This window comes from Cavenderia fasciculata (genome assembly GCF_000203815.1).
Source record: "Cavenderia fasciculata unplaced genomic scaffold Scf_Dfasci-F-a-25c12.r2-5, whole genome shotgun sequence".
Taxonomy (NCBI): Eukaryota; Evosea; class Eumycetozoa; order Acytosteliales; family Cavenderiaceae; genus Cavenderia; species Cavenderia fasciculata.
In genome coordinates, this window is record NW_004457729.1 from 2006991 (window position 1) to 2034433 (window position 27443).

General features: G+C 31.4%; 12 protein-coding genes and 3 non-coding genes across 15 annotated transcripts, besides 1 other annotated feature; 11 read left to right on the forward strand and 4 right to left on the reverse strand.

The window, feature by feature from the left end:
* Positions 1 to 160: 160 nt before the first annotated feature.
* Positions 161 to 1793, forward strand: DFA_01114 (uncharacterized protein; the record flags this gene model as incomplete). Its single annotated transcript, XM_004359032.1, has 2 exons — positions 161 to 697; positions 771 to 1793. 2 exons carry the CDS (start codon positions 161 to 163, stop codon positions 1791 to 1793), a joined length of 1560 nt encoding a protein of 519 aa, XP_004359089.1.
* A 220-nt stretch (positions 1794 to 2013) lies between these two features.
* On the forward strand, positions 2014 to 2570 carry DFA_01115 (uncharacterized protein; the record flags this gene model as incomplete). Its single annotated transcript, XM_004359033.1, has 2 exons — positions 2014 to 2310; positions 2415 to 2570. 2 exons carry the CDS (start codon positions 2014 to 2016, stop codon positions 2568 to 2570), a joined length of 453 nt encoding a protein of 150 aa, XP_004359090.1.
* A 398-nt stretch (positions 2571 to 2968) lies between these two features.
* DFA_01116 lies at positions 2969 to 3050 on the forward strand. Its single transcript has one exon. It is a non-coding gene; the product is annotated as a tRNA-Leu (tRNA).
* A 125-nt stretch (positions 3051 to 3175) lies between these two features.
* Positions 3176 to 3262: a sequence feature (Short protein (DFA_01117, EGG21241.1) was converted to a misc_feature.).
* Positions 3263 to 3760: 498 nt separating this feature from the next.
* DFA_01118 (Group-specific antigen) lies at positions 3761 to 5468 on the forward strand (the record flags this gene model as incomplete). The annotated part of the gene is made up of 3 exons (XM_004359035.1): positions 3761 to 3768; positions 4417 to 5028; positions 5420 to 5468. The coding sequence occupies 3 exons, from the start codon at positions 3761 to 3763 to the stop codon at positions 5466 to 5468; spliced, it is 669 nt and encodes a 222-aa protein (XP_004359092.1).
* DFA_01119 lies at positions 4289 to 4369 on the reverse strand. Its single transcript has one exon. It is a non-coding gene; the product is annotated as a tRNA-Ser (tRNA).
* A 217-nt stretch (positions 5469 to 5685) lies between the features above and the next one.
* On the forward strand, positions 5686 to 6154 carry DFA_01120 (uncharacterized protein; the record flags this gene model as incomplete). Its single annotated transcript, XM_004359036.1, has 2 exons — positions 5686 to 5708; positions 5890 to 6154. The coding sequence occupies 2 exons, from the start codon at positions 5686 to 5688 to the stop codon at positions 6152 to 6154; spliced, it is 288 nt and encodes a 95-aa protein (XP_004359093.1).
* A 433-nt stretch (positions 6155 to 6587) lies between these two features.
* On the reverse strand, positions 6588 to 6669 carry DFA_01121. Its single transcript has one exon. It is a non-coding gene; the product is annotated as a tRNA-Leu (tRNA).
* A 598-nt stretch (positions 6670 to 7267) lies between these two features.
* On the forward strand, positions 7268 to 9443 carry DFA_01122 (regulator of chromosome condensation domain-containing protein; the record flags this gene model as incomplete). The annotated part of the gene is made up of 5 exons (XM_004359037.1): positions 7268 to 7445; positions 7512 to 8131; positions 8203 to 9004; positions 9071 to 9228; positions 9312 to 9443. The coding sequence occupies 5 exons, from the start codon at positions 7268 to 7270 to the stop codon at positions 9441 to 9443; spliced, it is 1890 nt and encodes a 629-aa protein (XP_004359094.1).
* Positions 9444 to 10077: 634 nt separating this feature from the next.
* On the forward strand, positions 10078 to 14205 carry dhkF (histidine kinase; the record flags this gene model as incomplete). Its single annotated transcript, XM_004359038.1, has 6 exons — positions 10078 to 11099; positions 11172 to 11316; positions 11399 to 11553; positions 11618 to 11870; positions 11988 to 12459; positions 12530 to 14205. 6 exons carry the CDS (start codon positions 10078 to 10080, stop codon positions 14203 to 14205), a joined length of 3723 nt encoding a protein of 1240 aa, XP_004359095.1.
* Positions 14206 to 14337: 132 nt separating this feature from the next.
* On the forward strand, positions 14338 to 16379 carry DFA_01124 (putative acetyl-CoA synthetase; the record flags this gene model as incomplete). The annotated part of the gene is made up of 3 exons (XM_004359039.1): positions 14338 to 14681; positions 14758 to 15123; positions 15188 to 16379. The coding sequence occupies 3 exons, from the start codon at positions 14338 to 14340 to the stop codon at positions 16377 to 16379; spliced, it is 1902 nt and encodes a 633-aa protein (XP_004359096.1).
* Positions 16380 to 16428: 49 nt separating this feature from the next.
* DFA_01125 (uncharacterized protein) lies at positions 16429 to 17578 on the reverse strand (the record flags this gene model as incomplete). Its single annotated transcript, XM_004359040.1, has 5 exons — positions 16429 to 16982; positions 17059 to 17171; positions 17237 to 17305; positions 17378 to 17459; positions 17530 to 17578. 5 exons carry the CDS (start codon positions 17576 to 17578, stop codon positions 16429 to 16431), a joined length of 867 nt encoding a protein of 288 aa, XP_004359097.1.
* Positions 17579 to 17827: 249 nt separating this feature from the next.
* DFA_01126 (uncharacterized protein) lies at positions 17828 to 19525 on the forward strand (the record flags this gene model as incomplete). Its single annotated transcript, XM_004359041.1, has 1 exon — positions 17828 to 19525. The coding sequence occupies one exon, from the start codon at positions 17828 to 17830 to the stop codon at positions 19523 to 19525; it is 1698 nt and encodes a 565-aa protein (XP_004359098.1).
* A 345-nt stretch (positions 19526 to 19870) lies between these two features.
* Positions 19871 to 21019, forward strand: DFA_01127 (uncharacterized protein; the record flags this gene model as incomplete). The annotated part of the gene is made up of 3 exons (XM_004359042.1): positions 19871 to 20142; positions 20207 to 20782; positions 20851 to 21019. 3 exons carry the CDS (start codon positions 19871 to 19873, stop codon positions 21017 to 21019), a joined length of 1017 nt encoding a protein of 338 aa, XP_004359099.1.
* A 293-nt stretch (positions 21020 to 21312) lies between these two features.
* DFA_01128 (IPT/TIG domain-containing protein) lies at positions 21313 to 25042 on the forward strand (the record flags this gene model as incomplete). The annotated part of the gene is made up of 3 exons (XM_004359043.1): positions 21313 to 21533; positions 21633 to 22504; positions 22593 to 25042. The coding sequence occupies 3 exons, from the start codon at positions 21313 to 21315 to the stop codon at positions 25040 to 25042; spliced, it is 3543 nt and encodes a 1180-aa protein (XP_004359100.1).
* A 76-nt stretch (positions 25043 to 25118) lies between these two features.
* Positions 25119 to 27208, reverse strand: tkt-2 (transketolase; the record flags this gene model as incomplete). The annotated part of the gene is made up of 2 exons (XM_004359044.1): positions 25119 to 26948; positions 27041 to 27208. 2 exons carry the CDS (start codon positions 27206 to 27208, stop codon positions 25119 to 25121), a joined length of 1998 nt encoding a protein of 665 aa, XP_004359101.1.
* Positions 27209 to 27443: the final 235 nt, after the last annotated feature.

The following is a 27443-nucleotide window of genomic DNA, read 5'->3' on the forward strand; positions in this document are numbered from 1 at the left end:
CAACTCACCATCTTTCATCGAATTTGTGTTGATCATGGTGCGCAGTGAACCATGTGCGAAAAAGAACCACTTTATTGGGGCAAAAAACAGACAACCTCTATACCAACACAGTTTCAATTGTTCTTTTTTTATTCTATTTATAAAACATATACACACAACAATGAAATATTTATATTCATATATATTTATATATATATTAATATTTATTGTTTTAAATTTATCACTATCTTTTGGACAAACACAACAAGATTTATATTATACACAATCAGATACAGATTTAAACCTTGTTCAAGGAGCATTTGGAATTAAAAATTTGATTATTGGATCAGATAGTACAAGTAATATAACACTGCGTATTGGTATTGGTGTGACTGTTTATGAAGATTTAATCTTGTTTGATCAATCACGTAGTATTGTAAACTATACAACCAAAGATGATATCCTCACTGTTAAAGGTAATATGGATATATCTGGTGAATTTAGATCAATCAATAATGTAATGGAAATTGAAACAAATACAATCAATATTACAAATAGTGGTCGGTTCATTGTTGAAAATGCTCAAAACTCAAACATTCGTGCCGATATTTTAAATGTTGGTCAATTCACTTCAAATGCTTCAAATTCAAATATCAATGGTTTATTTATAAATTTAAATCAAACTATATTAATTGATTCTGATTTTAACCTATACAATGTAAATAACAAAATATATAGAAAAAGAAATAGAAATGGAATATTTATTTATTTACTTTTTTTTTTTTAATTAGTCTACGATATTAAAATATAATTCAAGTTTTATTATAAATTCAACAACTATACAAAATATTGGAAATATGGAATCAAATGGATTAATATTTATAGATTCTAATAGTTTTATAGTAAATAATGAACAAGGTTTAATGAAATTTAATAATAGTATTAGATTAATCAACAATGATACTACATCCTCCTCTTCCACTTCATCATTTATAAATAATGGAATCATTGAAATTATTAGTGGTAGTTCAGATGAAGATTCAGATGATGAAGATGATGTATTTATTGATGTACCAGTTAGAAATAATGGAGTATTTATGGTATCTAAAAATACTACAATTCATACACTTGTTCAACCACTTCAAGGTTCATTGGTGGTATCAAATAATGCAAGTGTCTCTTCAAATCAAACAATTAATTTGGATGGTCAATTAATGGGTAATGGAACGATTAGAGGTTCAGTTGAAAATAAGGAATTGTTGGTTGGTGATGAAAAGAGTATTAGTCAATTGACCATCGTTGGTAATTATAGTGAAAGTAATGATAGTCGTGATATTGGTACTGGTAGTAGATTTTTAATGACCATCGTATCATTTAATACATCTGATCATTTAAATGTTACAGAAACGGCAACATTTGGTCAAAATGGAACTATAACAATCAGAGTCAATCAAAATCTAAAAGATCAAATGAATATGACTGTAATGACTCATCAACAAAAAGTTGGTCAACCAAAATCAATTAAAATTTTAACTTATGATCCCAATAATAATAATAATAATAACAAAGACAATTCAAATTGTCATTCATATGAACATGGAAACAACAAATTAGTAGTACTTGTAAATTATAATTGTCCAGATGAAAATGGTACAAATGGATCATTGACAGGTGCACAAATAGCAGGAATTGTAGTTGGGTCAGTGGTTGGTGGTTTGATGGTAGTGGCAGGTATTTCTTATTTCATATTTAAAAAAATTAAATATACTTCAACTGGTCTAAAATTAACAAAAACAATGAGAAATCTAAAATAAATAAAAAAAAGTAAACAAATAAATATAAAGATAGACTTTTTTAAAAAAGGCAATAAATTAATGGGTGTGTGTTCTTTGAAAAAAAAAATGGGTCGTGAAAAATAAAAAAACCTCTTGCCTTTGTCCCCTTTCTTTTTTTTAACTTCACCTTTTTTTTTACAGAATTATCATTTTCTATCTCTCACTCTCTATATTATTATTACTTTTATATATATAAATCATGGTATCAGTATCAAATTCAGATCAAATAAGACAAGAATTGGAAAAGTTTAAAAAGCCAGATAATGTTGCAAATTGGATTCTATTAGGTTACAAGGATGCAAATACTCTAGAGTTAAAAAAGACTGGTTCTGGTGTACCATCTTTGGTTGCTAGTCTTGCAGATAATGAATGTTCATACATCTTGATCAGAGTAGTTTACAATGAAAACGATGAAGGTTTCAAGGATGGTATCATTGGTAACAAGGGTAATATCAAGGATGTCTTTATTGCTTGGACTGGTCCTTCTGTTGGTATTGTAAGTTATAAAAGATAGATAAAAGTTTGAGATAATTGATTATTATTATTAGTTTCTAACTCTTTTTTTTTTTTTTTTTTTTTTTTTTATTTATTTCAATCTAGATTGAAAAAGGTAAAAAGAGATCACATGTTGGTGACGCCAAAGCTATTCTTCAACCACATCATGCTGAATTGTCTGCGATTAGCAAAAACAATTTCAATGAAAAGACTATCAAGGAACGTTCTGCTCCACTCTCTGGTTCTCACGTTCTTGATTAAGGATATAATTATAAAATAAAAAAGGTTAAATCATTTTAAAACATACAACAATCATATTAATTTATTGATTTCAATATATATTATGTAGAAATATCATTGCTCGTAGTAGTTTGGTTGGGATTTTGGTAGCGAACCATTCTCTGGTCAAAAGACTTTTGTTTGGGTTAAAGTCCAAATTGAGATGTTTTTATTTTTTGAAAAATGGACATTTTCTCATTTTTAGTGAACAAATGAACTATATTATCAAACCATTTTTGTCTAGAAATTTAATTTTAATCAATTCCTTTGTTTATAATGATTATAGGTATGTAATTGATGATAATCAATTGTATTTGATCAGATTTCAGGGAAAATTGGGGCTAAAACGCCAAGTTTCAAAAAAACCTCAACAGTTACAAGCCAGGGTATGTAAGCTGGTCAAAGCAGTGTGACTTAAGATCTCATCCTACGGGTTCGTGGGTTCGAACCCCACCTCTGGCAAACTTTTTGGTCTTTGTTTTTTCGCTCAAAGTTGGCAGATTCATGCTTTATTTCACTTGGAAACATCATCATTTAAGCTGTATTGTTACCTCTTGTAAACGTTTTGAAAAATGTTCCTTTTTTTTTTATTTGTTGATACTTTGATCGCAAGCCCAATAGATAGAGTTTGAATCGCTCCAGAAACAATACGGGTCGCAAATGGGCCAGATCATGTCTCAGAGAAAACAACGAGCTTGCACTATACTCTCCCAATCGAAAACTCGAAACAAAGGCAAGTTCATAAATCGATCAACAATGCTGATGTTACAACAAAAGATCAATACTCTCATTTTATAACAAACTACCTCTCCACCTCCTCCATCTTCTTGTCCATCCTTTAATTGATAAATCCATTTTATTAAAAAAGAAGAAAAGTATGTTAATGTTTAAAAATGAAAAAGAAAGAATAGATAGATATATTAATATTGATTTATTTATTTATTTATTTATTCATTTCAAATTATTATATCATCAATCATTTCATGAAATATTTCTTTATATCTTTTATTTAAAAGCCAACCTGTTGTACCTTAACAACCAACCAGTACCTCACAACTGATGATACTTGTTTAAATAGACACCAAATGGAACAGGTGGAATTGAACTAATCAAATTATTGGCCTTTGATTCGAAAGATCTAGAGGGTGGAGAAGAAGTATCTACGATTAAAAATGAAAAGGTATCAGGGATGGCCAGTTTCAACCAATCAACAAGGACAATATCTTTGGAGTCGGGTCTCAACCAATGAGAGGAGATTTCAACAAGCTCATTTTACCTTTCAAAAATGCCAGAAATATTTAAACCAACCGAAATAAAAATTATTATTTCATCGTTTACATTCAATATGGTCAAGTAGTTTTATTATTATCTCAACCAAAATGGAGAGGGTTGTCGATTGGAATTGGTGCTGTTTTTTGATCAAAAAAAAAAAAAAGGTTATGTTGGGTTGCGGCCAAAACGACTCTTTTTGATGTCCTCTTATACTTATTTAGATGTTTTCTCGGCAGGGATTCGGTGAAAAAGAATGAAACCGAGTGCAATCGATAGGAAATGAAGAGTACAACAAGAGGACATCAAAAAGAGTCGTTTTGGCCCCAACCCAACAAAATAACAAAATAACAAAATAACAAAATAACAAAATAACAAAATAACAAAATAACAAAATAACAAAATAACAAAATAACAAAATAACAAAATTTCGACATCTGCAGGGTTCGAACCTGCGCTCCCGAAGGAAACAGATTTCAAGTCTGTCGGCTTAACCACTCACCCAAGATGCCGACTGAAAGTTTTTTGACTCTAGGCCATTTTATACCCAAAAATTTAGAGGGCTACAAGCCCAACCCTACGACGTCAGCAGAGAGGCTGTACCCAAGCCAGCAATGGAACCAGACAAAAGAGGAAGAGTACCTCTCAAACAAGTGTACCTCCAAAGGCTGACCATAGCCAACGAAAAGTGGAACGTGTACGACCCGACCCCAGGCCAAAAGATCTTAGCAACCGATGACAGAGTGTATCCAATGAATGCACTAGCTGCTCTATCTACCATCGTACTACCAAAGGGTCGAGATCTGGTTTGGAAATACGTAACCAAATGTCTCCCGCTCGTCAGGGGTGACCCAGTCGCCTCCACCTGTGTGACGTGTGGCAAAGATGAATCCTCCAAGCATTTGTTCTTCCAATGCAAGGAGACCACGCTGCCAGTGAAGATACTGAAAGAGGTTACTGCTGCCAACAATATTCCACCACCAGTCTGGGACATCACCCTCCTCAACCTCAAACAAACTCCAATGACTATAAACTTGGTCGCTGCAACACGAATATGGTTCCGACGTAATGATCTACGTCACCAAAGAGATGAACCATTCACTGAACAATACCTGCGAGCTAGATTGATAAGTGATATGCGACATATTATAAAAGTAAACTGGGACAAGACGTTAGAATTATGTAATCGATGGCACTTGGCTCTAATGAACCAAACCGACGAATCAGTAATACATACGATTACAGAACGAATACAAACTATCATCCTTCGATTCTCCTCCAACTACAACCATCCTACTGTTTACAAGATCGCACTACCTAGTCATTTGGAGATGTACAAGACTTTGCGTACCCTTCATCTTTAATTGATCACCACAACCTCATTTTTTTCATCCTCCTCAACACCTTCATTTTTTTTTACTCTCTCTTCATCTGCCAATAATAATAATTTACTAAATAATAATAATAACATCGAATAATTATAAAACAATAATACAGCCAATACTGCTGAGAAAAAAAAAAAAAAAAAAAAATAGCTATATCTTTAACCAATTTATTTTTAGAACAAGCAACAATCCAAAACAATCCAACATGCTTGACACTATACAATAAGATACATGATCAACGTCCATACAACATGTATCATAGACATGGACAACCCCCCAGAACAAATTAACTTTAATTCTTCTTGAGATAATCTTTATTTCTTGCTGGTCAATTAAAAAGTATAATTAATAAAACTTTGTAACTTCTGAGTACTACTCTTCCCGATAGGAGAGAACAGGAAAAGAATTACTTTAAAAAAAAAAAATTCGCCCCTTTTTAAAAAATGTTTGGTTTAATTCTTTTATTGTAAGTGATTATTAATTATAGTATAATTGGGTGAGGGGTGAGCTGACGACTTGAAATAAATAACAAAAAGGAGACAAAGTTTTTGCCTATAAAAGACCAAAGGCCAATTAAACTTTCAGTCGGCATCTTGGGTGAGTGGTGAAGCGACAGACCTTTCATGTCCTCAGTAAGAATCAGAAAGTTTATCGGATCCAATATCACCTACTCAATTTGATCCCCTAGCCATTGGTGAGAAGCATAATCAACAACGGTCGCATACAAGGCATACCACAACGACAAAGCCACCAGTCTCTCTCTATGCCCTCACCACCAGCATTTGGATCGAAACAGCGAAAGCCACCACCTCTTGTCCACCTCCACTGGATCAAGCTACTCCAGTTTGCCGACGACACGTCTACATTGCCAAAAACATCCAAGAATTTAATGATACAAAGCAAAGTGATTAATATATTATGATTTCGTACTAAATGATCTAATGAGTTGTAAAGTGATAATGTATATGATGTTAACTATTACATCATTAATCTCGTATATCAATATTAAAAAAATAAAAAAAAGAAAAAAAAAAAGGAAAAAAATACAAAAATAAATTCAGTATAAAAAACACTCGAGTTCCTATGTATCACCTTACAGGGGCGCATTTTCCAAGTGAAATAAAGGATGCGAAAAAACATTTTTTTTTTACTTTGTACAAAAGTGTATTTTAGATTTATTTGATTTAATTAGGTTGGCGCAAGATTTCTCATGTCCCTTCATGCGAAAAAACAAAAGTTCAAAACGTTTACAAGTGGTAACAATACAGCTAAATGATGATGTTTCCAAGTGAAATAAAGCATGAATCTGCCAACTTTGAGCGAAAAAACAAAAGTTCAAAAAGTTTGCCAGAGGTGGGGTTCGAACCCACGAACCCGTAGGATGAGATCTTAAGTCACACTGCTTTGACCAGCTTACATACCCTGGCATGTAACTGTTGAGGTTTTTAGAAACTTGGCGTTTTAGCCCCAATTTCCCCCGAAATCTGATCAAATACAATTGATTTTATATAATATCAATAATTACATACCTATAATCATTATAAACAAATGAGTTGATTAAAATTAAATTTCTAGACAAAAATTGATCAAAATTTTACTTAGCTTGTGAAATAGTCGATTTTTTTTCATTCACTTCCAATCAACTTTCAATCAAAAACATCAGAGAAAGGTTCAATACCAAAATACCAACTAGATTATGACGAGCAATGATATTTCTAGATAATATAGATTGAAATCAATAAATTAATGAGATCGTTTTATGTTTTAAAATGATTTAACCTTTTTTATTGTATAATTACATCCTTAATCAAGAACGTGAGAACCAGAGAGTGGAGTGGAACGTTCCTTGATAGTTGTTTCATTGAAATTGTTGTTACATGTGATCTCTTTTAAGCTTTTCAATCAAAAACAATATTGAAATATAAATATTTGTCAAGTAAAAAAAATTCAAAAAAATATCTTGTCACAAAGACGATCATACAAAATCTTTGTTTTATATTCATTGACAAAAGAACAAACACAACAATGTACAGTTGGGGATCAGGTAGAATAGGTCATGGACCTCTTACAAACAATCTAACACCAACTCTATTAAACTTTAATAATACAAAACAACAACAAGATGATTCTAGTAGTAGCAGTGGTAACGGTTTAAAGTTTATATCAATATCAGCAGGCAAATCACATTCTCTATTGATTGATGGTATATACATCTATTACTCTTTTCTCTCTCTCTGATTCTCTACTAACCAATTTAATTTCTTAAAAGAAACAAATAGAGTATGGTTTTTTGGAGATTGTTCAGTTGGACAAAACGGAGATAGCACAGAGAGGACTGCCACCTCTGTCAATTATATACCATTCCCAGTTATAGTCAAAGAGCTGGATCAAATCTATACAAGAAAAAAGTTTATCAAGGTTGTTTGTTGCGAGGTATCATTTGCAATCAGTCAAGACGGTGATCTCTATTCGTGGGGACCATCTCTTCTCCTAGGCTACCCAGTATTGAATGAATCACCCTTTGTACCTTTACCAACCAAAATAGTCTTCCCATCCTTTTCACCAGTCTTTATCGTTTCAGTATCATGTAGTCTACATCATTGTTCAGCCATTACAAAAGATGGTCAAGTTTATATGTGGGGAAAGAATGGTTATGGTAGATTGGGTCTTGGAAAAGAAGAGGAAGAAATAGATATAATTATACCAACATTGATACCTTTATTTAATAATATTAAATCATCATCATGTGGTATTAATCATACTCTATTTTTAGATTATAATGGAAATGTTTATTCTTGTGGTAGTGGTTTATCAACTGGTTTTGACCTAGACGACCATGAAAATCAACCAAGTTTTATTAATCATCCAAAACAAATTATTATTTTAAATGTAAATATTTATAAACAAAAAAAAAATCTTTTCTTTTTGTTTCTAATTTATTCATTTTCTTTTCTTTTTAGGAGATAAAAGAAATATCAACAGGATATTATCATAATATAATATTAGATAATTATGGAAAAGTATATGTATTTGGAGAGAATAGATTTGGACAATTTGGAAATGGTCAAATAGATGAGGGAAGCTATTTACCAACTACAATTGAAGAGATTTTAGATATCTTTGCAGTATCTGTTTGTGCTGGTGCAGGTCACAATGCAGTGGTTTCAAATTATGGTCAATTGTATCTATTTGGAGGAGCGTTGGTTGAAAATGAATCACCAACATTTAGAATGACCGTTGCACTTGGAGGATCAAACAAACAAGGAGGATTTTCAACTGCTCAATTCCCACTTGAACAAAATCAAACAACCAAACTTTCAAATGGAGAAATTTTAGAACCTACTAGTTTTATTCAAAATAGCACAGAAGTTGAAATGGATGATGAAGAAAGATTTAAAATTGATTGTCTGCTATCAGAACAAGATCATATTTTAGAATCAATTGATAATCTTTTACCACAACGTATAAATGATAGATTACTGGATAATATTCATTTAATTTCTTGTGGTCAATATCATACATTGGCTTTTAATGATATTTTTAAACCAAAAAGAATAATATCACTTGTTGATAAATGTATAAATCATTTGGCAAGAGATATAGAAAAATTTGAAATAGATTTAAAACAATCAATACATTTTGGTTTAATATGTAAAATTAAATCAGAAATGCAATTATCTAGATTACATGATCGAAATAGTAGAAAATTATTTTCAAACATTTTAAAAGATTATGAAAACAAAGATGAAAATAATAATTGGAGTAATTATTTAAATTTATTAAAAAATACTTATAAATTTGATCATTTTTATCTTTACAATTGTATAGATCAATTGGTCAATGCAAAAGATATGGAATGTGAAATAGAAATAATAATCAATTTATTAGATAAAAATAATATAGAAAATATTAAAAGTATTAAAATTAATAATATACAAGATTATATAATTTTAAAAAATGAAAATCAAAATATTATTTCAATGACTGTAAAGTATAGAAAATAATAAATAGAAAATAGAAATAGAAATAGAAATATAAATATTAATATTATTAATTTTTTTTTTTCTAGAAAAATAAGAAAATATGTTTAATTGGGAAAACAACAACAATGATTATATGTGTATTATCAACATTACCAATTTCATTATCCATAAAACATTTTGATGAAATGATTCAATATTTTATTTCATCTGGTTATTAAAGAGATATAAAGAAAGATATAAATAGAATGTTGTACACTTACCACAAACAACCTGAAAATAAATATCACAATAGGTGTTAACAAGATCGATGATGTTGTCAACTTCAAAGTTTTTTAAAAATCTCAAGGCCAACCACGCATTTACCTTTTTTGGATGTTGGGCAAGCAAAAAAGAAAATTAAAAAAAAAAAAAAAAAAAAAAAAAGGTACCTTGTTAATTTCGTCTTGGGGCTAAGATATCTAAATGAAATAGATTTAATTAATAAACTGTCCTCCTCTTTTCTATCTTTTTGCTTCTTCTCTTTTTTTGTTTTGTTTTTAACCAATATCATTAATAATATATTAATATTAATCATTCATATAAAAATTACAAACTAACAAACTTAACCAAGTAGAAGTAGTAGTAGTAATTCTATTTTAAAAATATTTACTTCAATTTCGTTTTCCCTCCCTTCCCCACAACCACCCTAACCCTTTTTATAAACAAATTTAAAATTTGATAGCAACAACAACCACACACACAGCCCATTAATTAGAGACAGAGAGGCAATCACTATTATTATTATTTATTATTATTATTTATAATATATATATTATATTTTTTTTTAGAGATATAAATATTTACTAAAAAAAAATGATACAAAACAATGGTTTCGAAAAGTCTTCATCTTCTCAAACAACATCACCATTATCAACATCTTCACCATATAAAGCAAGACAAGAACATTTACCCTATTCTACATTTTTCAATTCATCTGCTGAAACAAACCATCATCATCATACACCATTTGTATTAAATGATAATAATAGTAATCATAATAATCATAATAATCATAATAATAATGTAAATTCATCACCTTCAACAAGTAAATTAAAAGGATGTCAATGTATAATCAATCAACATTTAAAAAGTTTAAATGTACCAGTCATGACAAATGGTAATGGAAATAGTAGTAATAGTAGTAACAATACAACACCAACATCACCAACTTACTTTGAATCAAAGAAAAAGGAAAAGCAAATATCAAATGAAAATGGAATGGATATTGATACTTGCCAAACAACAATTTTATCACCTTTATCTTCTTCTTCTTCTTCTACTCCTCCTACTCCGATAACTGCTTCAACAACATCACGTGTTTTAGAATTATCAGTTAATCCTCTTCCAGTTTCAACGCCACCAACAACACCAACAACAACAACAACGACAACAATGACATCAATTGATTCGAATCAATTAATACCAGAGGCTAAATTATTAGATTCATCTGTAGCAAGTTCACCATTTATGGTAAATTCAAAAGAAGTTGAATGTTTTGAGCGAATCCTAATGTCTACACATGAAAGCTTTTTCAATAATGTAGTAGAATCACTCATTCAATTACTTGGTAGTAGGAACAAATGTATTACCATTGCATCAATCTATGACTATGGTGTATGTGATGTCATTATTCAATTTGATAATGGTATCGTTTCTTCATCCTATTCATATGATTCTGGAACTCTAAAAAATAGTAAAGATTTTAAACCTTATTTCGATCAACCAAATGTCATTCGTATTCCTCTAGAAAGTCAAAATCATATCTATGGTGAAATTAAAATTTCCCCAATCTCTTTAAATGAAAAAAATTTAATTATTGATGGTTTAATTTCAAAGTAAGAGAGAGAGTAAAAAGAAAAAAAAAAGAAAAGAAAAGAAATATTAATTTTTTATTATTTTTTATATAGATTTATAATTAAACATACAAGTTATGAAGTTGAAAGAAGAATTCATCAATCATTATTAAATATGATTATTGAATGTACCAATGCAGATAGTATGAGTTTTTTTAATTTATTAACTCAACAATTATGTAAAGTTTTAGATGCAAATGTAACATATATTAAAAACAAAAAAAAAGTAAAGAAATCAACTAATAATAACTTAACTTCATTCTTTATTTTTTATTATTTAGTTTGCAGCAGTATCATATTTTTATCCACCAAATAGATGTATAACTTTATCATTTTGTAACAAAAATTCATTAATTGAAAATTTTGAATATGATGCTCAAGGTACTCCATGTGAATTGGTTGTAAATGAAAAGAAAATTATTTCCTTTTCTGAAAAGTAATTAATTAATGTTAAAAACCAAATTATCTCTACTCTTTTACTTATTCCCTTTCTTTTCTAGTTTAGTAGAATTATTTCCAAGTGATCAATGGATTCAAGATAATTTTATAAAATCATATCTTGGAATACCAATATTTAATACCAAAGGAGATGTGATTGGATTAATTTTTTCAGTTGGTGAAAATTCTCTTAGACCCATTTCTCATACGACTTTAATGTCACTTTCAAAGAGAGCTGCAGCAGAGATGGAACGTATCAAAGTAAAACAACAATTGGTACTATCAAAAACAGTATTGGATCAATTTCCATCGTGTGTATGTTTGGTAAACAAACATGGAATCATTATTAGAGTCTATGGACCCATATTTTCAGTTTTTGGGTACAAGGATTTTGAAATTACAGGCAAATGTATTAGTTTATTTGAAAAAAAGAAACCACTTTCTTTTTATCATCAACAATTACATAAAAAACAACAACAAGAAAAGGAAACCCAATCAAGATATTTTTCAAATAGTACTACATTATTATCAATGTTGTCAAGTTTATTAAATGACAGTAATAATAAGAGTATATCGGCAGAATTACAATTATTTAAAAAAGTTCAAGATCAAGATGACGATCAAGATGAAATTTTGGAAGAGGAAAATGGATCGACCGATTTATCATTGGATGTATTTATAAAAGAATTATTTGATGAAAATAATACAAGTTTGGGTTTCATGGTTGTATTTAGAGATATTACTGCAAGTAAAGCAATTCAAAGTTCTCTAGAAGAAGCAAATAATCAACTTTCTATAAAATCTCAACTTGAAATTCAAAAAAACAAAGAATTAATAGATGCCAGAGATAGAGCTTTAAAAGCTATTAAAATTAAAACTCAATTTACTGCTACTATTAGCCATGGCAAGTAGATATATATAGATAAATATTAAATTAAATATTAATATTTTAAATTTTTTTATTTTTTTTATAGAAATTAGAACACCTTTAAATGGATTAATTGGAATGACAGAAATGTTATTAACAACAAATTTGACAAAAGAACAAAGAGAGATTGCAGAGACGATACAAAAGTCTGGAGATATATTACATTCTGTAACATCGGATGTATTGGATTTTAGCAAGATAGAAGAATCAAAGTTGGAATTGGAAATGATAGAATTTGATTTTATTGGTTGTATTGAAAATACTTTATCTACTCTGTCAATGTCTTGTGTAGATAAACCAATCGAATTTTTATTACATTTTGAAGATAACGTAGCAATTAAAATTATTGGAGATCCAATTAGACTACGTCAAATCATTTTAAATGTTGGATCAAATGCAGTCAAATATACAAATCAAGGTCATATTTATACTCATGTTTCAATATTGGAAAGAGTAAATGGAAAGATAAAGATTAAAGTATCTGTCGAGGATACTGGTATTGGTATCCCTACCGAAAAAAGGGATCGATTATTTGAACCATTTTCTCAAGTCGATGCATCCATTACACGTCGTTATGGAGGAACTGGTCTTGGACTTGCCATTTGTGATAGATTGACAAAATTAATGAATGGTGAAATGACTCTGGAAAAAAGTGTTGAAGGTCAAGGTTCAACTTTTTCAATGACTGGTATTTTTGAAGAAATTCCAAATAGTTGTAATATTGTTGATTTTAAAATTCATCAAAATTATCAAGTACAAAATAATAATAATAATAATAATAATAATAATAATAATAATAATAATAATTCATTTCAATATTTATGTTTATTGATTGGAAATTATCAATTAACAACAGATGTAGTTTGTAAAAATTTGGAACAAATATTTAATCTACGAGCACTACCATTAAAACCTAGTGCATTGGAAGATTTTTTAAATAATACAAATGTCGATCAAAATAGTACAATGTTTAATAATCAAAACCTTAGAATGGTGATGATTATTCATCCAGAGACTATGGATATTAATGTTTGGAACAAGTATGCATTTGATACTGCAACCTATTATCAAAACAAAAATCGTAGTATCAAAGTTATATTTGTAACTAGTTATGCAAATGCTAAAAAGTTGCCCAAGAATCCTCCCTACATCCATCTAAACAAACCACTCTCTATCATCAATACATCTAAAATTCTATTCCACGAGGAATGTGTTGATGAAATGATCGAACAAGTTAGAACTGAACAACAACAAAAAGAAAAAGAAAAAGAAAAAGAAAAGGAAAAGGAAAATGAAAAGGATATCTGTCAACCAACCACCAATCAAAAACCAATGGTTTTACGTGATCCTGTACCAAAGGTTTTGGTAGTAGAAGATAATATTGTCAATCAAAAATTAATATCTATGCAATTAAATCGTTTGGGTTATAGTTGTGATGTTGCAGATGATGGTCTAGATGGTTTCGAAATGTTTAAAAAAGGAAATTATAAATTAATTTTATTGGATTTACAAATGCCTCGTTGCGACGGGGCACAAGCAAGTTCATTAATTAGATCATTCGAAGAAGTAACAAGTAAATCAAAAGCTATTATTGTAGCATTGTCTGCTACAGTTTTGGAATTTAGTAAAGAGTATTGTTTAAATGTTGGAATGGATTCTTTTTTAACAAAACCTCTAAAATTAAATCAATTAAAACAATTATTGGATGATTATAACATTTAAAGAAAAAGAAAAAGTAATAAAAAAAATTTAAGAAAAGCTTCCAAAATATCTGATTAAAAATTTTTAAAATTTATACCATTGAAGAAATGAAATTCACCATCTCCTTTATATTCATTGTGTAGAATAAGAAGAATGATTAAAAGATTATCACAAAATATAATTAAACAACCATCAATTTATTTGAGACATAGTAGTAGATTAAATAATAATAATCATAGTAATAATAGTAATAATGTAACATACAAATATTATAGTTCTTCTTCATCTTCTTCATCTTTTTCATCATCATCATCAAATACTATTGAATATAAAGAAAACTTTATTAGAGGTGATAATTATGATCAAGTTTATAACTCTTTTAAATGGAGTGTACCTGAGCACTTTAATATAGGTTATGATATTTGTGATAAACATTTAAAACATAAAAGAAATCATAAAGCTATCATTTATGAAGATGAAATTGGTAATATTAAATCGTAAGTGTAAACAAATCAAATATATATAAATATCTTTTTATTAATTTTCTTCTTTTTTCTTTTTTTTTTTATTTAGAATAACATTTGAAGAATTATATCATCAATCAAATCAATTAGCAAACATGTTGAAAAAAGAATGTAAATTAGAGATTGGTGATAGAATTGGTGTATTATTGACACAGAGTATAGAAACTGCCTTGTCACATGTCACTGCATTTAGAAGTGGAGCCATTTCAATTCCACTTTTTACTTTGTTTGGTCCAGAAGCTTTATCATATCGTTTAAACAACTCTGAAACTAAATGTATAATGACAGATTATGATCAATTGGAAAAACTCTTATCAATTCAAAATCAATTACCAACCGTTCAAAAAATTATTGTTTTTGGTCATCCAAAAACTAGTCAAATCAATCTAATTCAAAATAATACGAATATTTTAGAGTATGTTGAAAAAAATATAGATACTACTATTATTACTCTTGTTTAACTTACTTTTTCTATTTAGATGGGAAAAAATTAAAAATAATTATAATGATCAATTTGAAGTAATTAAAACAAAATCAGAAGATCCAGCATTAATTATATTTACAAGTGGAACTACTGGTAATCCAAAAGGATGTTTACATGCACATAGAGTTTTAATTGGTCATTTACCAGGTGTACAATTACCTCAAAACTTTTTCCCCTATCATAAAACAAACAACAACAACAACAACAATCAAACCTTGTCTACCTCTAAACTATGTTTTTATACACCAGCAGATTGGGCATGGATAGGTGGATTAATTGATGTATTGTTACCATCATTGTATTATGGAGTGACAGTGTTGGCACATAGAGCATTGAAATTTGATCCGGTCAAGATTGCCGATCTTATGATTAGACACAAGGTGACAAGTTCATTCCTTCCACCAACAGCTCTAAAAATGATGAGACAATCACAACACTTGTTACCTAAAAACACTCATATTCTAAGTATTGGTAGTGGTGGTGAATCTTTGGGTGACAAGTTACTAAACTTTGGTCAAGAAACTTTTAATACTACAATCAACGAATTCTATGGACAAACAGAAGCCAATCTACTAGTAAGTAACTCTTCAACGATTATGGACGTCAAGGTTGGGTCGATGGGTCGGGCAGTACCAGGTCACAAGGTTGAAATTGTTTCCGACAAGGGAGAGGTTCTGCCACATGACAATGTTGGTAATATAGCTTTGGAAACACCCGATCCAGTGTCATTCCTAAGATATTGGAACAATGAAAAGGCAACAAAGTCAAAATATGTTGGCAAGTGGCTTTTGACTGGAGATCTTGGCAAAAAGGATAGTGATGGTTATTTCTGGTATGTTGGTCGTGACGATGATATTATCAATAGTTCAGGCTATCGTATTGGACCAACTGAAATTGAAAATTGTATCATTGGTCACAAATCAGTTGCCATTTGTGCTGTCATTGGAGTTCCATGTCCACTTCGTGGAGAAGTCATCAAAGCCTACATTGTACTCAACCAAACATTCCAACCTACCAAACTATTGGAAGATGAAATCAAAGAACATGTAAAGTATAAATTGGCTGCTCACGAATACCCTCGTCTTGTAGAATTTGTTGAATCTTTACCAATGACTACTACTGGTAAAATAATTAGAAAAGATTTAAGATTATTACACAGTGAAAATGAAAAAAAGAAAAAGATTTAAAAAAAAAGATTTATTTACAAATAAAAAAAAGAATTATTATTAATTTAATTTATAGTTGATTAAAAGAAATGACACCATAAGAAACAGAAGAATCACGCATACTATTACATTTACTTGATTGTTCATAATAGAGTGATTGAATTTCAAATTTGAGTTTACTACTATGTATGATCCAAAGAAAGAGAGAGATTGGGTTACGACCACAAATAGTGTTTTTAGTTTCTTTGAGATAGTCTGCAAATACTGATGGATCACCAGACTCTATAGCCTTCATTCCATTCTTGTCCATCTTTTCAATAAATTGATGAATGGCACCACAACTTGGATCATGTGGAGAGTAGTCAAATCTTGATCCCCAATGACAAAAATCACTACTAATAATGAAAAAGTTGTCTGGATCATCCAAATAGGGTGCAAATATATCTGCATAGGTCTTTAAATTCTCTTTTGGTACATTTCCAACCAATACCGGTACAATTGTAATATCACGACCTTTTGTCACTTGTGCAATATATGGGAAATGCATCTCCAAACTATGTTCTTCTTCATCAATTTCTTTTGTCATCCATGTAAATTGTCCTGTTAAATTTAATTTATTGGTAACTACAAAACAAAAATAAATAAATAAATAAATAAATAAAAAGGGAAAGGATTTAATAATCCAACTTGATTTACATACTTTCAACATCAACCTTTAAATCACCAACAGGAGTTTCTAAATGAGTATGTTTTGATAAACCACAAGATTTAGTATAAACATGATGTGATGGTCCCAATACAAATATTCTTTTACTAAAAAAATTAAATTAAATTAAATTAAATGAATAGTTGATTGTACTACTTTTGTAAGTACTTACAATGTAGTATCAGACAAATTAATATAACCTCTTGATGCTGCTCTTCCACTATAATCATAACCTGCATGTCTTGATAGTTGGGGTTTTTGTTAGTTATGTAGTAATGATTGATTGATGAATCTGTCTAATGTTTACACATACGGTACAATCAATGCTTTAGTATTCTTTTTAATTGATTTAGTTTCACCTAACCATCCTGATAGTTGTTGACCTAATTTATTACCTTGATTGATTAAAGTAAGTAAGTCAGAATGATTCTTTTTCTTTTTCTTCTTTTATTATTCATTACATACTATCAGAGGCGTACCAATTTCCTCCGTGATAAGCTGCTCTCTTTGTCATTGTATTTGAATAAAGAAATAAGTATACAGTATATTTAATATTTATAAGAATTGAGGGTTTAATTAAATTTTTGAAAGTTTGTCAGAACATCACAACTTCTTTCTCTTTTGTTTTCAAAATTATTTAATTTATTTTTTTGATTTCTAATCAAACAAGTAGCTATCTATGACATAGAATGTAATCATATGTGATTTCATTTACTTTTTATATCATTCTCTCTCTCTTTCTATCTATCTATATTATCAAACTATGGATAAAGATTGTTATTTAATTAAAGAAAGAATATCTATATTATTATTACAAAAGATTATTAGAGATATTGGCAATGTAGATTTATTGTGTCTATTGATGACTTGCAAGTCATGGTACTATGACTTTAGATTAAAGTATAGTAATTTAATAACATTCAACGATCAGTTGGATTGTATCGACCCAACGGCATTCATGACAACAGCCAATAAAAAGTACTTTATCACAAATACTTGTACTATGAATGCATTCCTACCAATCTATAATAATACAATATCATCAACTATATTAATAGATGACAATAATAATTGTAATAATAATAATAATACATTTTCAACTGCATTCATCAATTTAAAAGATTCCTCCTCCTCTTCTTCTTCTACTACTTGTTTAACTACAACATTGAAACATTTATATGTTTATGAAATGAAAGATTTAAAATTATTTGATACTTTAGAACCAAATAGTTTGGAAACATTAAAATTAAAACAATCATATGATTCTACTTCATCCTCTTCTTTACTTGAACAACAAAAACAAACAATTAAATCACTTCAAATAGTATATAGTGAAGGTTTAAAGTTTAATTTTCCAAACCTTACATCACTAGAAATATCATTTAATGGTTGGGGAGAGGAGAAAAAAGGGTTTTTATTCCCAAATACTTTGGTATCACTTGACTTGTCGATTCAGTCTTGGGAATCTGGTAATGCATTCAATTTAAAAAATTGTATTTCTATGCAATCTTTGAGGATTGTTAAAACAAACAAGCGTGATCCAGCTGGCAAAAAGAAGAGAAGAGCTCGTGCCCAAGACTGGCTTCCACCATTTTTAAAATCTCTTCATCTCACAGATGAGGAGGATTACCCAACCATTCTTCCTACAACCTTGACCAAACTTTCAATGGCCATTGACAAAAAAGGAATGCCAAACAATTATCTACCACCAAATCTTTGTCACCTAAAACTTTACCATTATCACAAAAAGATTGTTATTCAAGATACACTCATCCCCAATGGATTGGAAAAGTTTACTTTTGTAAATGTCTACAATGTCAATAGTTTATCATTCCTTCCAAGTTCATTGAAAAAAATCGATCTACTTACATTGGATCATAAAAAGACGGAAAGAGGTTGGTTATCTAAATTCAACAATCTTGAAAAATTAATGATTCGAGAATCTTTTCAAATGGATTTTCCACCAACCATCAAAAGTGTACATTATCATAGTATATCCACCGGTCCACTTTATATACCAATTACATCAACCAAACTTTCCATTACAATTCAAGATTCAAATCAATCATTGGAAAAATTAAATATTAAAATTATTGACAACCAAAATAATAAGAAAAAAGAAAAAGTTAATAATAATAATAATCTTTTTCAATTACCAAATCTAAGAAAATTATATATTGAAATTGAAGATGATCAAGGTGATAGGTTTAGAATTGATGATATCATCACAAAGTCAAATATTCAAACCATTATATTTTCAACATTTATGTATACTAGAATTGATATTAGACGATTGGGTGGCGATCATATCCTATTGATAGATAGAAATACTATCCTAGGTGGAATAATCACTTTAAAAAAAGATAATAATAATAATTATCAACCATTATTTATCAAATTTAATAGACTACTTCAAAATCCTAAAAACCTTTATATTTCATTTACAAACCAACCAAAATAAAAAGGACACAAGGAAATAATAATAATAATTGAACATCCAAATTTAATTTTCTAAAATGTCATTATCATAATTCAACAACGTGTCACCTCCACTTTTTCCCAACACCACGGTTGTTGTAAATCCATCAAAGCGTCAATCAAATTTTACAGATAAAAAAACAAAAACAGTTAATTTCAATGAATCTAAAGGTGGCTCTATTGTTAACAACTTTAAAACAGTGTGCGTCGGTTCTATAATCTAAAGGCTTTTAAAAAGGTAAACTATTTAAACTGACCGATCGGTCCTTTCTACTCACAATTATTTATTTATTTATTTATTTATTCACATACAATCAATCGATCAAAAATGTTTATAATAGTATTAATATCATTGATTTTAAATATTATTTTAATAAATGCAGTAACATTTGATCCAAACTATCATCTTGGGTTGGTGAATAATGTAAGAGCTCAAAATGGTAAAAACCCACTCGTCCTTAGTCCATGTCTTCAACTTGCTGCTCAATACCATTCAAACTATCAAAAATCAATCACTACAATGACCCATGATTCGCCACTAGGTGGTTTATTTGCAAGAATGCAAGCATTTGGTGCTGCATCAATGTCTTCTGCTGCAGAGTATGTAATAATTTTAAAAATCGGTATAATTAACGATCTAATCCTATTTTTTTTTATTTAAAAGGAATGTAGCATCTGGTTATTCAAGTGATGATGCAGTAGTTGCAGGATGGGTTGCATCATCGGGTCATTTTGCCAATATTATTGGAAACTATCAATATTTTGGAGTTGGTATGGCAACTACTTCGTCTGGTACACCTTATTGGACTCAACAGTTTGCAAACTATCAAACTTGTAACCCAACTTCACCAACTACTACTACTTCAAATCCAAGCACAACTACTACAACAACTGTTCCATCAACTACTTCTACTACTGGATCTCAATCAACAACTACTACAGGTACACCAACCACTAGTAGTACAACTGCTACAACCACTAGTCCATCGACAACAACAACCACAGGAACTCCAAGTGGACCAAACCTTTCAGTAGTATCTCAACATCTATCACTAATCAATGCATTTAGAGCACAAAATGGTAAAGCTCCTTTGACTCTATGTTCAAAACTAGTTCAAGCTTCATTATCACACTCACAATACCAAGCTTCTATTAGTAGTATGACAAATGCAAATCCAGCAGGTGGGATCATTGCCAGAATGAAAGCTGCCGGTGTAGTTTCAGTATCATCTGCTTCTCAGTATGTAACAATTTAAATAATTATATATCTATATATACTAACCATTTTCATTTCATTTCTCAATTTAGAAATGTTGCAGCAGGATATAATACAGATGCATCAGCAGTAACAGGTCTAACAGCATCCAGTACAAAGAATAATATTCTTGGTAACTATCAATACTTTGGAGTTGCAATGGTTAAATCCTCTGCAAATTATCCATATTGGACACAAATGTTTATGAGTGGATCTTGTTAGAGACGAGAATATAAAATAAATTAAAATAAATTTTGTTGTTGTTGTAAAATCTATAGGAGGATGGTGCACAAACGCGCATGTCTCTCTGTGTTTTGATTCGGATCAATTCTGATAACCCACCAAACAACAAAATATCTTGTCAAAATGAAGTGAAGTCCAAAACAATCTATTTGCAACTCTTGTCTTCAATCAATCCTCCTCCTCCTTCCTCAGAGCATTCATGAAACCTCCTTTTTATCACCAAACTATATATATATATCTTATTATCTATCTATTTAATATAAAGAAGAAAAATGACGATGATGATCAAATATAAATATAAATTATTATTAAATATATTGATCAATATTTTAATTTACTCTTCTACTTTTATTACAATTGTACAATCACAAGTAACTAGTACTTCACAATGGACAAGTGGTAACAATCACGTCTATCAATACTTTTCAACAACTAGACCTTATTCCAGTGCAATCAATGTTTGTACAGTACTAAGATATAATGGTCTTCCAGGGTATGTAAACTTGACACCTAACCCCCCCTAACCCCTCTACTTCCTACTTATCTAACTATCTTTTCTTTCTTACTACCTTGTTTTTAATTTTTTTTAAAGATATTTAGCAACAATAACAACAAAAGAAGAAGAAGATTTTATATTAGATTCATTACAATTGAGAAATGTATCAATCTATATAAGTTCAGAGAAAACATCTGCTGATGGTAATTGGAAGTTTGCAACTGGTGCTGAAAAGGGTGCATTGATATACTCTGGCAATTATGACAAATGTGGTTATTATTGCAACTTGCCCGACAACTTTAAAGCGGGTCTAAACGATCCACAAGCCCTCTTTCTCTATTATGACGGTATAGAACAAAAGTGGAGAACAGGTACCATCAGTCAAGAGTATACCTTTGTTTGCGAGTTTGGTGGATCTTCTGATGTCGTCGTACATGCCATGCCTGCTATTGGAGGAAGAGCAACTCTTTTAAATTATAATACTGCTAGTCAGTTTATACTAGAAGATACTATAGTCTCACTAGAACAAATAGATACAAAAACTTGGCAACCATTAAAAGATCGATCAATTAAATATTGTACAGACGTTAGAAATGATGGTGGTGCGTCTGGATACAGTTGTTTGATGCCAAGTGGTACTGGTAAATATAGATTAAATGTTACTGATGGTATTTCCACCACTAGTTCATTCTATCAATATTGGAACCCTACTGTATTGGTCAGTAGACCACCTGTCACCTTTACACAAGGTTCTGTAATCACCATTTCTGGAACAGACTTTGGATTCAATGCATCAGACATTCAAGTTTGGTTGGGTCCCTCCGGTCAACAATCTCAATGTACTTCGATTGCATTTATCAATAATAATGCAATCAATTGTACCATTCAACAACCTATTCAACAATCATTTTTACCAATCAATCTAACCATTAATACTATTGAAATTATTTCTTTTAGATCTTCAGTTTGTAAGTAGTAAAAAAAAAAAAACAAACCAAAAACAAATAATTGAATAAGTTTACTTATTCTTTTTTTCTTTTCTTTTTCTTTTTTAAGATTATAATAATAATAATTATAGTTATTCATGTTTTGATGTTGGTAGTTTATTTGGAGATCAAGGAACCATTGGAAATGGTAAAATATTAGAAGGAATGGTATCTACAATGGGAGTTGTAAAGGATCAAGGACAAGCTGATTTTTTAAAGTCTGTTTGTTATGGAAACCTTCAACCCTATTTAAATGTTTTGTATAATTCACAAACAAACATTGTCTATGCATTTGGTCCAAAGGCGGGACAATCAACACAACTTTACAAGAGTAACACCATTCCTACGAGTATCCCATCGACCAATCGTATATACTATAGTATTAGAAATCAAGTGGTTGATTATGAACCACCAACATCTCCTCGTCCCATTTTAATAGAGAGTTGGTGGGATGACACTAAACCACAAGTCAGTGGTAATTATAATTTCCAGGGTCTATCAACCTTGCAAAATATTACCATCGCCGTTAAAAACCCAGGTATCGTCACGAGTAATGTATCATTGGTTTTTAATGGTCAATCTTTTAGAGCCTATTATATCGATTATTTTACTCAATTGGCTTATTTTACATTGGATTATATTGGAGGTGTTTATAATGCCAAGATCCAAATCGATTCAAAGCCAACCACCGATGCATCGACCATTTCCATTAATTTTTCTCCACCACAACTCGTTCACATTACCTCGCCCACCACCACTGGAGATGGATTCACCATCTATGGTAAGAATTTTGGTTCATTCCTCAACCAAATCACCTACACCATTGATAATACGCTGTCTTGTACACAACCACAATTCATTCAAGCACATCAATCAATCGTTTGTAAAGCACCAGCCGGTTACGGTAGTCAGTTGCATTCACTGCGTTTGGTGACTGGTGGAAAACCTTCACAATGGTTACCATTTACCTATCAAATACCAACCATCTCGTCCATCTCTAGTTTGGGTGTTAGTGGAGGTAACTTTACGATTAGTGGAACCAACTTTTTCAATGATCCATCCATTGTCAATGTTATGGTTGGTCCATACCCATGTACAAATATTACATTTATCACTGATCACACTCAATTGGTATGTCTTTTGGCTCCTGGTTTTGGTACACACAAGGTTATAGTTAGTATTGGTGACCAAACCAATGACACTCCTACATGGTTTACATTTATAAAACCAATTGTATCGAGTGCAACATCACTCAAATTTAGACAACCTGGTTATGTAACAGTTAGAGGTGATAATTTTGAAGATGCCAATATACAAGTATTTTTTGGTGGATTGAATGGATTCTTTCCAAGCGTCAATGCATCATTTATCGACAAGAATACAATCATTGCTTATTACAATTCAGATGTATTGCCAGGTATTAGATCATCCCTATTTGTCAATGTTTCAATCAATCAGGCTGTTGGTGGTGCAGAAGTCTATCTTTACGAATACTCTAGAGATTGTCCAAATGGATGCAGTGAACAAGGTATCTGTGTCGATGCTCATTGTATATGTAACCCAGGTTATATTTTGGGTGATTGTTCCCAACTTGGAAATGCATCTCAAGAAACAACAACTTTTGAAACTGGTCAACCCTCCAACATTCTATTTGACATGTCCTATAATGAACCAACTGTCACTTTTCTTTCATCCATTTGGCGTATTCAAGAATTTGATCCAATCACAAATAATACTCTAAATAATTATACATTATCAAATAATAGACAAGATTGGATAAAACTAAATAATATTAATAATAATAATAATAATAATTCATCAGAAACTTGGTCAACTATAATATTTCCATTAACCAATACATCAGTTGTAATTGATTTAATATTTAACGGTGATGATATAGGTGATAGTCAATATTTCTATGGAGAAGAATTTGAAATATTAAATAGATCGGTTAGTTATTTGGTAACAGTAAACAATTGGAAATTTGAATCACCAAACAATCTTTTGGAAATTATATTTGCAACGGTTACGAATCTAGAGACTGAAACAGATTGTGATTCAACTCAACCAACTGTAATGGAATCAAACTTTAATGAATACCAAATCAAGACTAGACATTCTGCACTACATTGTGTATTTACAAATAGACTAGTCAATGAAAAGCGTGTGCAATATACTCAAACATTGGATCCAACCATCCAACGTCCTTCTCTATTGGAACAAGCCAAAGAATCGTACGAAATAGATCAGTCGACTCAAATCATCTATTTATACTCTGTCCTATTACCATCATTTGATTCATTCACCATTGTTGAAAATCAATATCAAGCCTCTGCCATCATCGATCAAGATAGTGTTGAATGTCCCAAATCGAAAAAGTGGGTCATCCCAGTCGCCGTGGTTTGTTCCATCGTTGGTGCTGCTCTCATTGGTATTGCCATTTGGTTAACCATTCGTAAATTAAAACAAATGGAAGCTGAAAAGAAAGAAGGTATTAGATTAGCTAATCTTTATCGTTAAAATAGAAAAAAATATAAATAAAAAAAGACTTTGGTACAATTGTAATTTAATATAGTTTTATATTTTAATTTCCGTTTTAATTTTTAAGAGCATTTAAAATTGATTGAGAATTAATACCCAATTCTTTCATGACAATTGAACCTGGAGCAGAAAGACCGAATCTATCAATACCAATGACCTTTCCATCGAGACCAACATATTTGTACCAAAAAGCAGTGACACCAGCTTCGATGGCCACTCTCTTGCGACAAGACAATGGGAGGACAGTTTGACGGTATTCCTCTGGTTGACGATCGAAACGTTCGGTACATGGCATCGAGACGACACGAGCACCCTTTCCAATTTGTTTGGCAGCTTCTACGGCATGTTGAACTTCAGAGCCAGTGGCAATGATGATGACCTCGAGATCAGATTCTTCCTTGACCAAGATGTAACCACCTTGCAGGGTACCCTTACGACGGGCGACGGCGTCGGTCGAGGTGACGGTAGAGAGATTTGGGAGGTTTTGACGGGAGAGGGCCAAGAGGGTTGGACCACACTTTCTGGCAATGGCGCTGGCAAAGGCGGCAGCAGTCTCTTCAGGGTCGGCTGGTCTCATAACGTCCAAGTTGGGGATCATTCTGAGTCCAGAGACAGTCTCGACCGGTTGATGAGTTGGTCCGTCTTCTCCGACACCGATAGAGTCGTGTGTAAAGATATAGGTGACCGAGAGGTTACAGAGAGCGGCCAAACGAATCGATGGACGGAGATAGTCGGAAAAGACGAGGAAGGTGGCACCAGAGGCCTTAAAGATACCGTGGTAGGCAAAACCATTCATCATGGCTCCCATGGCATGTTCACGAATACCAAACTTGATATTACGTCCCGATGGACAGGCTGGTGTGAAATCACGACCATCCTTGATATAGTTGAGTGTAGATCCGTGCAAATCGGCACTTCCAGAGATCAACAATGGCAATTCTTGAGCGAGTGGTTGGAGAACATCGGAACCGGCCTTTCTGGTGGCAATGGTGTCCTTTACATTGAATTCTGGGATCTTGGTGACAAGCTCACATGACTTGAGGTCAATGTTGGCAGAGTCGAGGAGAGTGGCGAGGGCTGGGTTGGCAGATCTCCATTCTTGGAAGGTCTTGTCCCATTGATTGTATTTGACGAGCAATTGTTGCTTGTGTTGGTTAAAGTAGTCGCGAGTATCCTTGGAGACAAAGAACTTTTCCTCTGGGAGACCGAGGTTCTTACGAGCGGCGTCGATAAACTTGACACCGGCTTCACCGTGACCCTTGTTGGTGCCACTGACCTCTGGGATACCCTTGGCAATGACAGTCTTGCAGATGATGGCGTGTGGCTTGGCCGACTTGGAGGTACGAGCACGCTCATAGGCGTTGGCAATCTCGGTGAGGTTGTTACCCTCGGTGACGAGTTGCACTTCAAAGCCAAGTGATTCGAAACGCTTGACAGTGTCTTCACTTTGCGACTCGATGGCCATGGCATCCAAAGTCACATCATTAGAGTCGTAAATAACGACCAAGTTGTCCAAACGGTGGTGACCGGCAAACGATAGGGCCTCTTGAGCAATACCCTCTTGCAAACAACCATCACCACACAATACGACCACCTTTTGATCGAAAATCTTGTGTTGTTCAGTGTTGAACTTGCCAGCCGACATCTTACAGGCAGAGGCAATACCAACAGCATTACCAACACCCTGTCCCAATGGACCAGTAGTGGCTTCTACACCAACGGTATGATGAAACTCTGGATGTCCCGGTGTCTTTGAGTTTAATTGACGGAAGTTTTTAATATCCTCTACCGACAATTCATACCCAGATAAATTCAACCAACTGTATAAAAACATTGATCCATGTCCTGCTGAAAGTATAAAATAATCTCTATTTAACCATCTTGGCTAAAAAATAAAAGTAAAAGAAAATGAAATAAGTAAAGATGATGATGATAGGAGTAGAGAGAGATATATATATGCTTATATGTGATTCATACTTGTTCTGGGTTATAATTTAAAGCACTACCAAATAATACAGCACCTATTTCAGCAGCACCCAATGGTAAACCTAAATGACCTGATGCAGCCTTGGCTACAGCATCCATTGATAAACCACGTGACTCTGCACATGCTCTTTCTAATGCTACTAAATTAAGTTGACTCATTCTACAAGTAATATATATAAATTAAATATGTAAATGATGAGGATATTATTTAATTGATTCAAGTTCACAAACAACTCTTGCAAGCTTGTGAAACAAAAAAAAAATTAAATTTAATTTACAAAAAAATCGTGATCTCGAAGCAGAGTTCCCAAAATCCTCTTCTTCTTTTTTTTCATTAGCAACAAAACTTGTTACTTATTGTTCTTCTAGATCCTATGATGAGTCATATATGGAT